Here is a 16316-nt window from a genome sequence, read left to right as displayed (position 1 = left end):
AAAAGCAGAAAGGCCAATGTCAATTGTTTGTTGTTATTTGGTTTTTAGGAGCATTAGCAACTAAGACCATATTTCTCCGGGGGTATGCGGTGGTCATTCCCTGACCTTTCCGCATCCTCCATATTTGGTGGTGACGGGCTCGAACCCCGGTTTAATCAAGAAGAGTGTGCTACGCACTGCTGCTCCTTCCCACCTGGCTACGGAGGCGGCCGCCAATGTCAATAACCATTAGGGCTCTTACAAAAAAGGAACGTGCTCTTTTAGTAAAACTATTCTACCAGAATAATAGTAACGCTAATGCAGCACTACGTGAATATCGGAAACTTAAAGGTTTGCATAAAAGACCTTTGACATCAGTGGGACTTCGAAAACTAATAAAGAAATTTGAAATGACTGGGGAGTTAGGTGTAATTCCAGGTCAGAATAGTCAATGGGCAGAATGTGAAATAATAACGGTCAGTAGTACCAGAGGCATGTCAAGAGACTTGAACCTTCCTTGGTCTACTGTACATAAAGTGCTTCAAATAATTTTACGCTGGTTCTCGTACAAGATTGATGTAGTGCAAGAACTAAAGTCTTGTGATCAGCAACAACAAATAGACTTTGCTCTGTGATTTGTGGCTCGTATGGAACTCGGCAATACATGGACTCGAATGATCTTGTGGTCTGGTGAGACACATTTTACTCTTCATGCGGCTGTAAATGCACAAAACTGCCGAATATTCTCATCCATGCTATGCATGAAAGACCATTACAAAGTCCATACATTACAGTATGGTGTGATTTCACAGCAGAGTTTATAATTGGGTCATTTTTCTTTGAAGAGTCTACACCTCATGACCCCATAAGGTGTGCAGTAACTAATGGATGGTACTGCGCTCTTCTAAGAGATCACATTATTCCCGCTCTGCAAGAAAGGCAATGCTTGCAGACCATAGTGTTCATGCAAGATGGTGACCCACCCCATGTTGGTCAACAAGTGAAGGAACTGCTCTTCAACATTCAGAAATGATTGCATCATTTCTAGAGACTTTCCACAGTTCTGGCCAGCCCGATCCACAGATCTCAATCCCTGTGATTTCTGGCTATGGGGATACCTGAAAGACAGAGTTTACCGTGGTGGCATACAGGCAATTGTCGATTTGAAAACAAGCATTAAACAGCATGTAGCCAACATCCCCAATGAGAAGCTACACAAAACTGTGTTGCACGCAGTCCTCCATTTTCAGAATATCATCTCAAGTCAAGGAAAGCACATAGAACAATATCTGTAGATTTCTGAGTTCTGATATTAAAATCTAATCCTAAGTTGAGTATTCCATCTCATGTTTACAGTGCCAATTTCTCCACTGGTGGCAAAATTTTAAACTATTTTTTTTTCTTCTACAAATCGCTTTTCCATACCCTAAATGAAATAACCACCAATTTTCACAGTGCTATCTCTAACCGTTTTGCCAATAGGGTCTCCTGAATAGGGAAACTTACACTAGTGTTCAAAGACAGTGCATCACCTAGGAATTTCACATTTCTTTTTTTTTTTTTTTTTTTTTTAATGAAAACCCCAAATGCGAGAGGTATTAGAACCTATAGTACTTAGAACCTAACTCTTGCACATACCTCAAGAGTTCTTATCTGTTACCCCAACTGGACGTATTATCTAGATGTTCTGGGGGCACAAACGTTTCACGTGGGCGGGTAGCTAATGCCAGGGAAGAGAGCCTAAAAAACTTCAAGGGTTGTGTTAGGGTTGTTAAATATACAAGAACAGTAAATCTTAATTGTTTATACAGTAACGTTCGAAGTGTCGTCAATAAAATGAGCGAATTCGAACTGCTGGTTAAAACAAGTAACGCGGACATAATAGGGCTTACAGAGACGTGGTGCCACCCGGAAATTGGGGATGATGAGTTTCAGTACGGCTTGTATAATGTATTTAGGAAGGATAGGTTAGATAGAAGGGGTGGTGGGGTAATGCTTCTTATCAGAAGCAGCCTGAGTGCGACGATAGCTTTCCCGGATTCAGACGTCTCACATGCTAGTATAGAGTCTGTATGGTGTGAGATAGTTGGAAACAAAGGTATAATGCGAGTAGGAGTAATCTACAGACCAGGTGATTGTGAAGATTATGACAAAAGCCTCTACATGCAAATGGAATGGGCAAGTAAGCGTCAATGCCTTATTATGGGTGATTTCAATCTGCCTCTAATTGATTGGAGTAAATGGGAAGAAAACTCGACATGGGGAACAAAATTTTTAAATCAACTAGATGACTGTTATTTGTATCAACATGTCAGGGAAAATACTAGAGAAAAGAATATCCTAGACCTCATCATCACACATGAATCAGATGACATAACAGGGCTGACAGTAGAGGAACCAGTAGCAGGAAGTGATCACGGAGTTCTACGGTGGATGATGACGAGAGAGGTAGCAGAAGTAAAAGGCAAAGGAATGGGTTTTAATTTCAGAAAAGGAAATTACGATGCCTTAAGGTACTACATGGCCTCTATTAACTGGGTAGATATCGCGCAGAGAATGAATACAATTGAACTGTGGTACGCTTTTAAAACATTAATCACAGATGCCTTGAATGCGTATATACCATTAAAAAAATACTCCACGAGGAGGGTTCCAAGTTGGATGACTAGTGAAGTTGCCGCATTACTTGAGCAGAAAAAGGTGGCATGGAAAGGTTACAGAACAATAAAAAGTACTGAAGCCTATAACAGCTACAAGGTGATGTGTAATAGAGCCACAGAAAAGGTTCGACAGGCAAAGGCAGTTTATGAGAAATCACTAGCAAACAGAGCAAAGAGGGGGGATAAAGAATTCTTCACATATATAAATGCCAAGAAGAGCAGGACAAACCAGATCGGTCCTTTATGTAAGGGAAAGGGGATAGTAATAAATACACCAGCTGCCGTTGCAGATGAACTCAACAGTTATTTTGCATCAATATTTACAAATGAAAAGCCTTTTGTGGCAAAGGGAAATTGTGGGAGCGAAGTTAAAAAATATGTAATTAATGATATTGAAATTTCGCAAGATTATTTAATGAAAAAACTTTCGAGCCTACAGACCAGTAAGGCTCCTGGAGTTGATGGAATATACCCTATAATCTTAAGAGAGGCAGCAAGCGAGTGCATTGAACCATTGAGGCTAATTATGCGAGCATCATTAGACTCTGGGGAGATTCCCTTGGATTGGAAAAGTGCAAATGTATCTCCCATACATAAGGGTGGCTCTAAAAGTGAAGTTGGAAATTATGACCTGTCAGTCTGACTTCAGTAGTAGGGAAAATCATGGAGGCAATGATCAAGGGTGGAATTCAGGATCATTTGGATCGAATTGAAATTCTCAAGGATACTCAGCATGGTTTCGTAAAGGGAAAATCATGTTTAACAAATCTGGTTCGCTGTTTCGAAAGGGTCACTCACGAGCTGGATTTAGGGAATAATTTCGACATTGTTTATTTAGATTTCAGCAAAGCTTTTGACTCAGTCCCACATGAGCGGTTGCTTTATAAGCTGGAACAGGTTGGAATCACTGGGAAAATCCTTAGATGGATAGAAGGATGGCTTCAGGGCAGGAGGCAGAGGGTTGTGATAAATGGCTATTCCTCAGATTGGGTTGATGTAAGAAGTGGGGTTCCCCAAGGATCAGTATTAGGACCACTGTTGTTTTTAATTTTCATAAACGACATTGATGAAGGGATAGAGGGCGTGATGTCTAAATTTGCAGATGATGTTAAAATTGGGAGAGTAGTTAATGATCACTGTCAAGCTGAGCTTCTTCAGAGAGACCTAGATAGACTTCAGGAATGGTCAGAAAAATGGCAGCTGTGCTTTAATCCAACAAAGTGTAAGGTATTACACCTGGGAAACAGTAATCCCAAAAAAACTTATTCACTTGGTGGAGTTCAACTAAAGCCAGTACTGGAGGAAAGGGACTTGGGTGTTACGATACGGTCAGACATGAAGTTCTCTGAGCATTGTAAACAGGTTGCAAGGAAGGCCCATGGTGTCCTATCGATGATCTATCGAACTTTTGCAAGTAGAGATAGGGACGTGATAATCCCATTATATAAGGCTTATGTTAGACCACACTTGGAATACTGTGTTCAAGTATGGAGACCGCACCTGAAGAAAGACATCGAGCTTCTTGAAAGGGTGCAAAGAAGGGTAACTCGCCTGGTGAGATCGGCAAAAGGGCGTCCTTATGAAGAAAGACTTCGAATATGTGGGTTGCAGAGTTTGGAAACTAGACACCTTAGAGGAGATTTGATTGAGGTGTTTAAGGCTCTGAGAGGCATCAGTAAAATGAATGAGGACAAAATTTTCAAGATTATAAATGATGCTAGAACTAGGGGACATAAATTCAAGTTACGGGGGGAAATGTTTAGTTTGGATTGCAGGAAGTTCTATTTTAGCCAGCGAGTTATAAATTACTGGAATAAGTTGCCTTCATGGGTGGTAGAGGCCGACAGTTTGGGGAAATTCAAAGGTCATCTGGATAGTACTTTCGGGTAAGGGAAGCACATAGGATGATAGGTTTAATTTCCTTTTTATTTTATTTTTTTTATTTATTAATTATTATTATTTAGTTATTTATTTATTATTATTATTTTTTTTTTTTGTTTTTATCATTGTTTTGTTCGGATTTTTTTTTTTTTTTTTTTGGCTGGTGCAGCATAAGCCATAGGCTTTCTTGCACCATGCGGCCGTTACTAATACTAAATACTAAATACTAAATACTTAGTACCATGCTTGGGTTGGAGGTTGAGAAGACGAAAGAAGATATTTGTTGACATTAGATTTGAACTTCTGTAGACTATAATTTTCAGGAAATACTATGAAGGAAGGTTGTTCCAGAAAATGGCAGTTGAATGAATAAACGAGGAAGATGAAAAGTTGGTTCTGTGGGTTTGAAGTTGGACAGTAAACGGATGTTGGCTGGTGGCGGCACGTGTTCGGAATGTTTTGAAAGGGAATTATAGAAGCCAATTCAGACGAACAATGCCCATGGAAGTATCTGTAGAAAAGGCATGCATCAGAAACAATACGTCTATGAGAGAGCGAGTGGAGAGACTCTGTTAGAGAAGAGTCATTAATTAACCGAACTGCCCTTTTCTGAATGGAATGAGAGAGGTTTTGGGGGCACCACCCCAGATGTGGGAACAGTATTCCATGGTAGGGCAGATTTGTGATTTGTACAGAGTGAACAGCTGTTTGAAAGAAAAGTAACGCCAAGAGCGAAAGAGAAAACCAAGTTTTTTAGATGCAGAGGAAGCAATATTTGTAATGTGCTTTGTGCCAAGAGAGATTAGAAGTCAGGGTAATCCCCAAAAGAGATATATCATTTTGCCTAGAAATCAGAATGTCACCAAACATAAGCATAGGAGCAGAAGAATCCTTTTTTGAGATATAAGACAAGACTGAGTTTTAGAAGGATTGAAATCAACTAAGTTGTCTTTGCCCCACTGGAGAATTACCTGAAGATCGGCATTTAAGGAATTGGTAGCAGATATTCGAGAAGTTGAAGCTGTTTGAGCAGGGCAAGCTTTCTCAAAATGGAAAGTGGAATGCAATGTGCTGTTATCGGCAAAAGTATTGATAAGATTTCCAATCAATGGAAGAAGGTTATTAATATACAAGAGGAAAAGATTGGGGGAAAGAACTGAACTTGGGGGACACCAGCATTAGTGGAGAAGCTGGAAGACAGAGAGCCATCTACCATCACCCTCAGTGAGCGATCAGAGAGAAAACTGGATAACCAATTGCAAAAAACATTTGGCAAACCATAAGATGACTTAGGACCTAGGTGATTTCTAGGCGAAGAAGGAAGCTTGTTTAGAAGACCTTTATGCCAAACATGATCGAAAGCCTTTGAGATGTCAAGAGTAGGGCTTACAATACTGGGCCAAAATCTTAATACCGGTATTTCGGTATTTTTAATTTATGAAACCGGCATACAGGTATTAATACCAGTATTCTAAAAACAAACGTTTTTTTCAAATTTTGATTACAATTAGGTACAATAAAATAAGGAAAAAAACAAGTACTGTAATTACTTGAATTCATGTTTTAAATAAACTTTTATTGCAATAATAAATATTCTGCAAAAAATCATTAAAATACGGTTATTTTAAAAACAAAAAAATATATATTGTTACTCCAAAGTTTAGTTATGTTTAAGCATCCACACTGTCCTGTCCGAATAAAGTTGGCTCTTAAGAAACATAAGCAATCAATAGTATGATTGTTTAAAATGGATCTAATTTTGGTACATACAGTATTTGATTAACGGCAGAAAACACTCTTTCGGATTCTATTCTGATACTATTGTACTGAGATAATCGCAGACGATCTCAGTCCATATTTTATAGGCTTTGAACTTTTTTAGTAATAATAGTTAAAAGTATTTCATTAATTTCCGACTCAAGTTCAACTTTTAAAATCTCATTGGAGTCGAGCAATTTCTTATTTTTGAAGGAATTTGCCGAACACTGATGCTCTGTTCCATGTTGGCCTTCCATGGTTGAATTATGTTCATCATTTTCTGAAGGAGAAAGAAGTTTTATTAAGCGAATTATAATTTTCACTATAGTATCTTTACTGAGTCTGGGAGAGAGCAAAGAGTGGGGATAAGGAATAAAGAAGAGAGCAAAGAGTACAGTTAAGGAATTCTTCACATATATAAATGCAAAGAACAAAAGAACAAATCAGATTGGACCCTTATGTAATGGACACGGGATAGTATTAGATAGCATAGCTAAAGTTGCAGGTGAACTCAACAGTTACTTTGCATCGATATTTACATAAAAAAAACCCCTTTGTGTCAATGAGATATTATGGAAGTGAAGTTGAAAAAAATGTAATTAATGATGTTGAAATTTCAAATGATTATTTAAGGAGAACTTTCGCACCTACAGGCGATAAGGCTCCTGTGGTTGATGGCATATACCCTATAATCTTAAAGGAGGTGGCAAGTGAAGTGCATTGAACCATTAAGGCTAGTTATGAGAGCATCACTGGACTCAGGAGCGATTCCGTTGGATTGGTGTAAATTGGAACATAAAGGCAGTTCTAGGAGTGTAACGGGAAATTACCGACCGGCCAGTCTAACTTCAGTAGTAGGGAAAATCATGGGGCAATGATCAAGGGCGGAATTCAGGATCATTTAGATGGAAATGGAATTCTGTAGGATACATAGCATGGTTTTGTAAAGGGAAAATCATGTTTAACAAATCTGGTTAGCCATTTTGACAGGTCATTCATGAGCTGGATTTAGGGAATAATTTCGACATTGTTTATTTGGATTTCAGCAAAGCATTTGACTCAGTCCCACATGAGTGGTTACTTTATAAGTTGGAGCAGGCTGGAATCAGAGGGAAAATCCTTAGATGGATAGCACCATGGCTTGAGGACACCAGGCAGAGGATTGTGATAAATGGCTATTCATCAGATTGTGTTAATGTAAGTAATGGGGTTCCCCAAGGATAAGTATTGGGACCACTGTTGTTTTTGATTACTGAACTGAACTATTATATTTAGGCCACCCGAATAATTAAATTCATCTGCCGTGCTGTGTCTTATGTCTGTTAATTGCATGTGTTCTACGGTTGATTTGTCTGTTTTGCTGGATGAAAACCCTCAGTTTCTGGGGGGGAAAAACCTTGCTATCTACGCTTGAGACCGACTTCAGAGCCATACTCAGCCACGGAGTGAAAAAAAGCCCATTAAAGTTCCTCGCATCATCAATGGGATTCGAACCCCGGCCTTTTCCACCCAGTGTGGGGAGGATGGTGACGATACCACTGTGCTACCCATGCAGACTTGTTTTTTATTATCTTAAATGACATCTATGAAGGGATGTAGGGATGAGTGAGGCCTAAACTTGCAGATGATGTAAAGATCATTAGAGTAGTTAATGATCGCTGCCAAGCAGAGCTTCTTCAGAGTGACCTAGATAGATTTCAGTGATGGTCAGAAAAGTGGCAGCTATGCTTTAATTCAGCAAAATGCAAGGTCTTACACCTGGGGAACAGCAGCCCCAAAACAACTTATACACTTGGTAGGGTTGAACTAAAGTCAGTAGTGGAGGAATGGGACTTGGGAGTTACGGTACGTTCAGACATGAAGTTGTCTGAAAATTGTGAACAGGTTGCATTCTTGCATGGTGTCCTATTGATGATTTATCAAACATTTGCTAGTAGAGATAATGATGTCATAATCACAAAAAAGTTTATTTTATAAACTTTATGTGATTAAATTATAAACAATTATTTTTTTAAAATTAGTACTGAAAAACCGGTATTTTTTGTATCAATACCGGAAAAAAATGACCGGGATCCTGGTATTCGAGATCCCAGTATTATAAGCCGTAGTCAAGAGCAACTGCTTGTGTTTCATCAAACTTTTCCATTGAATTTTTCCAACTTTTCCAAACTTGTCCCTAAATAGGTAACATAAGCCAGCATATCACCAGTAGATTGACACTGATGCAATCCATACTGGCAGTCGTTGTTCAGGCAGAAGGTTTCTGGATAGTTTAAGAGTTGGCGGTTAATTGATTTCTCCATTACTTTAGAAAGAGTAGAAGTAATTGCAATGGGATGATAATTGGATGGGAGGGATTTGTCACCCTTTTTTAGGAACTGGCTGGATATGAGCAAATTTCCAAGAAGAAGGAAAAACACCTTTGGAATAAGAAAGGGAAAGAAGGTGGCAAAGAACAAGAGTAAGTTCAGGAGCACAGGTTTTGAGAACAAGTGGAGAAATACCATCAGGACCTCGAGCTTTCTGAGAATCAAGTTTCATCAAAATCCTTCTGACATCCTTTTGATGGAGGACCGCAGGAGGCATTGAATGGAGAATGTTGGGAATGGTGGGAGGTGTTTTACCAAGATCATTAATACATGAGTTGGAAATAAAATGGGATGCTAGCAAGTCAGCTTTATACTAGGCTGAAGTGACAACAGAACCATCTGGTTTGGACAGAGGTGGGAGCAGAGATGAGCAAAAGTTGCGGCCAATAGCTTTGTCAAGAGACCAGAATGCTCGGCTACCATTAGGGCAAGAAGCAAGTTTTCTACTTTTAGCCTGTTCAAAATCTAGTTTTGGACTGATTAATAACTGCTTTACAATTGTTGCGAGCTTTGGTGTAGGCAGAAAATGAAATTGAAGAATTGGAAACAAGCCAATTACGATATGCAACATTCTTCTCTTGAACAGCCTTAGCACATTTATTGGAAAACCAAAGTTTAGATAAAGGATGAGATTTTAAAGTGGAGTGTGGAATAAAGGATTCCATTCCTACAAGAATAATTTCCCTGACACAATCTGAGCAAACACTGACATCAGAAGTTTTGAAACAGTAATCCGACCAAGGAAAAAAAGAAAAGAAATCTCACAAGTTCTCCCTTGCAAAAGCTTATCTTTTCGCAGATAAGCTTACTCGATTAGTTTGACAATTCATGGTTTATTCAATAGTAAGAAAAAGTTGGGGGGCATGCTGTATGAAGTAATGAAATTTTTGGATATGTCGTACACATGGTAAGAATATACCCAGATCCTTGACATAATGTGGCCTCGACAATGCCCCCACCCCCTGTATACACACTACTCGGACTCCCCCAGTCAGATTATATACTAGCTGATCCAGAAGCGTCCTAAAGAGTTATCAATAGGTTCGGTCTGGTGTACTAACTAGCGGCCGGCCTTCGAACACCGTTTTAGAACTGTACCCTCAAAATGTAAGAAAGATTGGATCTTGCCATGATGTCCATCATAACCTCAAAAGTTGACAGTCATACTACATGATGGAAGAGATGGGGAAGGGTTGACCAGAACTTAGCTCTGGAGACTGAATATGGGCTCCATCACTTCAAGCATCCAATAAGCAAAGTGGAGGTATTGTACCGGTTGATGAGAGTCATCTACCACCTAGTATTGCCTGGTAACACAGAAGGGTAGCATTCATCCTTGTGGTGTGGGCGCCACTCCTCGACCCCTGCTTACGTTGATTCACACCTGGGTAGTCAACCACAGTGTGCTTATGCATCGAGGTTATACCCAGGATTATTAACAGTCCCACCATCATGAAGGTGTAAGCAGAGGATTTGGCTGACACAGACCATCCGGACTTCACCGAAATTGGGTCCACTTGACATGAAAGTCCCCTGAATATCTTGAATGTCGATGGTATGTTACATTAATGACTAGTATCACAAATAGAAATATAAACAAAAGATATTTATTAATAGTTAAGGCAAATCTAAGGGATATTTGACAGGTGCTCTCAAAATATTCCAAAATGAGCATTTGCAGCCTTTATACAACAGTTTTGGTAAACACAACAATTATGGTTGAAATGTTATCATTTGCCCTCAATTTGCTTCAGTTCAAACTAATATTTAAATATTAGTTTGAACTATTATCAAACTAATATTTAATTATAAACTAATATCTAATAATATTAACTGCAAGTGACCTGCCCTGTGATATGAAATGCACCCCCATATCATTTGGCTGGTAGGGAATTTCACTGTAGGCATCATACAGTCTGGATGGTATTCTTCACCACGTCTACGGTTAATCGTTTGTCTCCCATCAGAGCCATGCAGTTTGAATTTCTTCTTATCCAAGAAAATAACTGACTTCCACTGCCCAAGGGTCCATTTGACATGCTCCTTACACCAAATTAATCAGTCCTTTTTCATTTTTTGTGTGAGGTGGGGCTTCTTATTAAGGTGACATGCTACAAGTCCATTTTTGAAGAAGCAGTCTTCTGACTGTTACTACACTTGCTACCACTCCTGTATGTTCTTCCCATTCTCTTCTCAGTTCAGACGAAGAAAATTTACATTTTTTAAGGCATAAGAACTTCAAAACGTGGTCCTGTTTTGGCATTGAGACTCATTTGTGTCTGTTTCCTTTTTTACTATCAGCAGAACCTGTATTCTTGAGTTTGGAAAGAAATCTACTCACTGTCGACTGATTACAAGACACTCTATAAGCAGTATCACAGGAAGAAATCCTTTCTCACGTAAAGCGACAATAACACCCTTTCTTCGTGGCGTCAACTGCACCTAACTCGCCATCCTGACACAAGAAAGGAATGATTGCAACTCTTGCAGAGCGTGCTTATATAGCTGAAAGTAACAGCTGGTGCAATATTACGTCATCACATATGTGTGTCAATCTTATCCGATGCAATCTGTAAGAAATATTGCCATATACTTACATTATTCATACGACAATTGCAATTTTAAGGAGTGATGTACTTTCTTTGAACACCAGTGTATTTTATAACCACCTGGTATAAATAAATAAATAAATTTTCTGTTTATACTCTGGGATGACCACATGGTCAGAGGAGTTCACAAGACTGAAAGAATACAAGAAACAGCATCATATTCAGCAGTCATGAATAAATTAAATGCCATCTAAAGAAATCAAAAATTATAACTTTCCCATGCTGGGAATTGAACACTGGCCTCCTGGGTGAGATCCAGGTATTTTAACCACACTGTTAGTTTATTTATTATGAATAGTAACAACATTTGCAGTTTTTGTTGTATTTCTTTGTTTTTAAGTGGCTATTTATCCCAATTATTTATTTTTAAAACTATTTTTGTGAACATGCAAATTGTTAAGGTTTAATTTCATTTCCACAAATGTAGCTTTTACAACATGGGTGCTTTTAATATACACACTGGTTATAATAGTTGTAAATTAATGTAATGGGTATAAAATGTTGGGCTCTGATTATTTTCCCCATTCTCCACTTTTACTGTCACAAAGCTTATATTATTGAGGGAAGAGATAGTATGAACCAGAGCTGTAATGCTCAATAGGGAAGAGATATAGCTACCAAGCTGCAAGAACAGAAAAAAATTAGAAAAATAGCAAAGCATAAGGGCCCTTGAAGAGAGGGGTTTGTGGGTCTGTCACAAAAAAAAAAAAAAGGGGGGGGGGGTTATAAATATTATAGGATAAAAACTATATCAAATAATAATAATATAATTATATAATAGTAGGGAACCACCACATTATTTCTTACTGTTTCTAGTAACAGGGGCTAGTGTTAAAAGGGTATTTAGGAAATTAAAAACAATAAAAGACTACAAAAGAAATTCTGTTAGGCAAACCATATTAAATGATCTCACTGTACTAGCTACTGACACAAAAAGCCACCAAAATAGACTTAAAGAATTAATTAACGATTTTGCAAACATAAAGGCAAGGAAGATGAATTTTTAAATAATCAAATTTATAAATTAACTGAACATATAATGTTATAAATTATTTAATTGCTTATTTAACAATTTTTTATATTTTCGATTTGTTGAGTATTGCTTAAAATGTACATTATAGATAATATTTTTACAAGTAAAGCATTGACGTTGTTTTGTGTTAATAAAAGTACGGGGGGGGGGGGTTCCTTTCAGTAGTCTTTGCATAGGACCCAAATATTCAATCTCTTTAGGTCATTTATTGGAAGAGTAATCGCAATTTACCACTACTATAATAAATTTAAATCACAATTAACTAACTTGTTTATGATAAACTAGGAAAGGTTGCAGAATGGTAGCTGATTTTGCGTTTTACTCAGGAAGCAGTTACTAAAAAGTACATTAAAGAACACTACCCAAATATCTTTAAATTGTGTCCCTCTGTTTAAATAAAGCATATTATTTAAAAATACTGTATGCTTTATTTTTAATGTTCTAATTTGCAGCTGTCTTATGAAATATGGAGCTTATCTTTCCAGCCAGAGCTCTATGAGTGTTCGCTTTAACAGCTTAGGTACCAACCTCCTTGCTCTTAGACGACGTCTACCTCCTGTTTTATATCACATCAGCTCTCCATATCCGTTGGTTGAGTTTGACCATGCTGGTTACTACAATTCGTGTACAATGAAGAGTTGCTGTTTTGCTGGGGATAATGATCAGGTACAGTGGAGAACAGGTTAAAGTTTCTATCCATATGTATGCACATGATTTAAAAATAAAAAATATATATATTTTATCTATTAGCATTGTTGACTTTTTTTTTTTATCCTTTAAATTTATTAACATTTATTTAATAAATGTTTTCGAGTTACTAATTTTGATTCTGTCTGTGATCGGTATATAGTTAAGGATTTACACAATACAGATCATGAGGTTTTTGGTTGGTAAGACCATCCATTAGCTCATTTCAGAATCTAGTGTTAGATACTCTGAATTTTCAGAACATAGAACCACAAACCAAAGCACAGCAGAGAATAGATATCACATAGGCATTAATGTACTTCATTATAAAGGTGTTATTGCGTATTTGGCAAAGATCCATTTTTTGATTCCAAATTTCTCTGAATGCTTTTGAATGGAGATAAGAAAAATGGTCTAAAAAGCTTAGTTTGGAATCAAGAATGACATTTAGAAACAGGATGCCTGAATCCGGCCTGCAAAAATTTGAAAAATAAGCGAAAAATAATTCAATATTGTTTTTTTTTTTTTTTAATGCTACCTACACTTTCAGTCTTTTCTGAACATCTGTGGAACATCTGTGTTCTGTATTAAAAACATATATTTTAAATTAATTAAAAACATATATTTTAATTTAATTTTAAAACCCTTTAGACCAGTTGTTGAGCAAATGCAAATTTAGAAATCCTGTCTTTCAATGAATGCTTTGATTAGATGTGAGCTTTTCAGTAAAGGAGTGTTTGCTGCATGAAACGTAAGGTACATGTGTCAACAAAGAGTTTGATTTCAAATGATGCATCAATGTGACGAAGGCAGAGAGCATTACCAGTTGGAAGAAAGCATGCAGCAGTAAAGAAAATGTGCTATCAGTAACTCAACATGACACATATCAATCAATATATGCATATAATTAGGTTTAACTTGATGAATTTTTCCTAATTCTGCAATAATTAACAGACATTCCTGGAGTTTTCTGTGGAGAATTCAAAGAAAACATTTTCAAGAATGGCTATTAGAAGTTTCAGCTATATGGATGGAGTAGATGAAGCACAAATTGCTGAAATATTGTTGGGGTTGATTCAACCCTACATGATTTTGGATTAAGGATGAAGGAGTGAATTGATGGCCATCAATTCACCCCTTCATCCTTAATTAGCAAGACTGAAGAATTTGCAGTAAAAGATGAAGTTATTATATATAGTTGCTGATTAAGTTTAGTGGTGCTCAGTGAGGATGGGAAGTTTCTGAAGGCAGAGAAGGTAGTAAAGATGTATCTGGATACAAGGCAGAACTGAGGGTTTTTTTTTTCGAAACAGAATAAAAACAGTTGTGAAGAGTAATGCTGATAGGGTACCTTCGTGTAGCATTCTGCACTTACTCTCTCTCTCATTAGTGATTGTGAAGTATGAATATCTTACTGATAGACTGTTCAAGAAAATTTTAAGACATTCCACGAATCCAATAGCAACTCTTGAAAAGCTGGAGCAGATGTTGAGTTTGTTCTGTGAGATCAAGAAAGATAGTATGCATGATCTGTTCAACAACCTTTCAATGTATAATGAATCTCTTTGGGTCTGTAACACAATGTTTCTCAACCAGGGATCTGTGGACTCGTCTAGGGACTTGTCCATAATTGTGTATGGGGGATCCATGTTAATATGTTACAATTAAAAGGAAATAGTCCCAAAAATATAATAATTGGATTTCCTAATTGAAATCATTGAAATGTCTCTTAAAAGTGGTCCAAAAACAGAATGATCAAGTGGTTGTTTGTGAGATGCATTCAGTGGAAAAGAAAGAAGTGTGATGAAATTATTTTTGCCGAAATCTATAAATGGGATGGATAAATGAAAACTATGTTGTCTAGTTTTAGTAGAATTGTATTGTTTTCTTCAGGCTTTGCAATTCATAATTTTGCAAAGTTTGCAAAATTATGAATAAATCATTAAGAAATTTTCTTCCTGCATCCATCCTAATTTATTAGTGGCTCCAGTATTATTTACTGAGGCATCTGTAATAAACAAAGGAGTGGGATTGAATAAAAATCAAGGGATTGGATTATAGCCCAATCCCCATTTTTAAGCACATTAACATATATGCATAAAGCACCTACTGCCTCCACCATGTCTGTCCATCTGTATGTAATAACTTGACTTCCAGTGGTTGGATTTTCAGGAAATTTTAGAAAGATTTGTTGAGCCATTCCAAATTTCATTAAAATCAGACCAATAGAAAGAAATCCAGTAATTTATTATTATTATTTTATTTTTTCTTTTTCTGTTTTTTATTTCACATATCACTGTCATAGGCTATCTATATACTTTCAATAAATCCTTGCTTTTATGGACAAATATGAGGAAGGAAATGGCCATTATTGCTCAGAAGTTTTTTTTCTGAGACCATTTTCCCCCTACATAATTAAAAGTTTAAATAGTTACTTTGTATATGTACACAGAGGCGGATTTAACGGCGGGCGCACCGGGCGCGCGCCCTGAGCCCGACTTCTGAAGGCCCCACGCAAAACCCCAACAAATTATCTGAACATATTAGTTCAACTAATAGGTGAACTAATATGTTCAACTATTAGTTCAAAACTTTGTGATTATTATTATGCTATTATTAATTATATTATACATATATTATATTCAAATTTTATTGGAAATAAAACATTAATAGTACATAATATTTTTTATTTATTTTAAAAAAGTTAACGTATTTTTATTTTCCCTGTCTCTCTCCTTTTTTTAAGGGGCCCAATATTTTCTTCTGCGCCCGGGGCCTCAACTGACCTTAAACCGCTCCTGTATGTACTTAGAAACACTGAAATAAAGTTAATAAAAACAAAATTTCTGTGCAACACCCAGATGTGTGCTCTTTCTCTTGTTCCCAGTTTAATTAGGGGTAATGATGACACAATGTAATAAAGAAAACAGGGCACAGACAAGCACTAATGATTTGGTAACAAGTGAATCCATAAGCAAACTAGGATGTTTGCTGGCAGCTGCAGCCTTGTGAGTTCCAGGTATTTTCCTATCATGAGCACATTCAGAATTCACTCTGGTTCTAGACAAAAGTTTTTTTTCATCCATTAAATTCAAAGTCAGTTAATTCAAGGTCCATAAAATTGAGGATTTACTGTATTGTGCCTGTAAAGTACTGGATATTATTGTTTTTTTGTCATGTTCTGATTGGAGGAATAAATGGGCAGTATGGTGGGATAGCTTGTATAAATCTTGAATTATTATTTGCTTATATTAATCACACCAAAAACGTTAATTTATTTCAACTGTTATTAAAATCCAGGAAGAAATAAATAAAGCACATTATGAAATGCTCACATGAA

General features: G+C 37.0%; 1 protein-coding gene across 1 annotated transcript in view; it reads left to right on the top strand.

Annotated features, from left to right (window-relative positions):
* LOC150085839 (DDB1- and CUL4-associated factor 5) overlaps window positions 1–16316 on the top strand; it is a 227776-nt gene that overhangs the window by 136693 nt on the left and 74767 nt on the right. The window contains exon 6 of the mRNA XM_090373516.1: window positions 12742–12955. Coding sequence (XP_090229642.1) covers window positions 12742–12955 — 214 coding nt within the window. The remainder of the gene's footprint in view (window positions 1–12741; window positions 12956–16316) is intronic.

This window comes from Mastigoproctus giganteus, chromosome 5, assembly GCF_048544385.1.
Source record: "Mastigoproctus giganteus isolate SK-2022 chromosome 5, ASM4854438v1, whole genome shotgun sequence".
Lineage (NCBI taxonomy): Eukaryota > Metazoa > Arthropoda > Arachnida > Uropygi > Thelyphonidae > Mastigoproctus > Mastigoproctus giganteus.
Note: the sequence above shows the minus strand (reverse complement) of the source record. Positions and strands in the feature narration are given on the sequence as shown.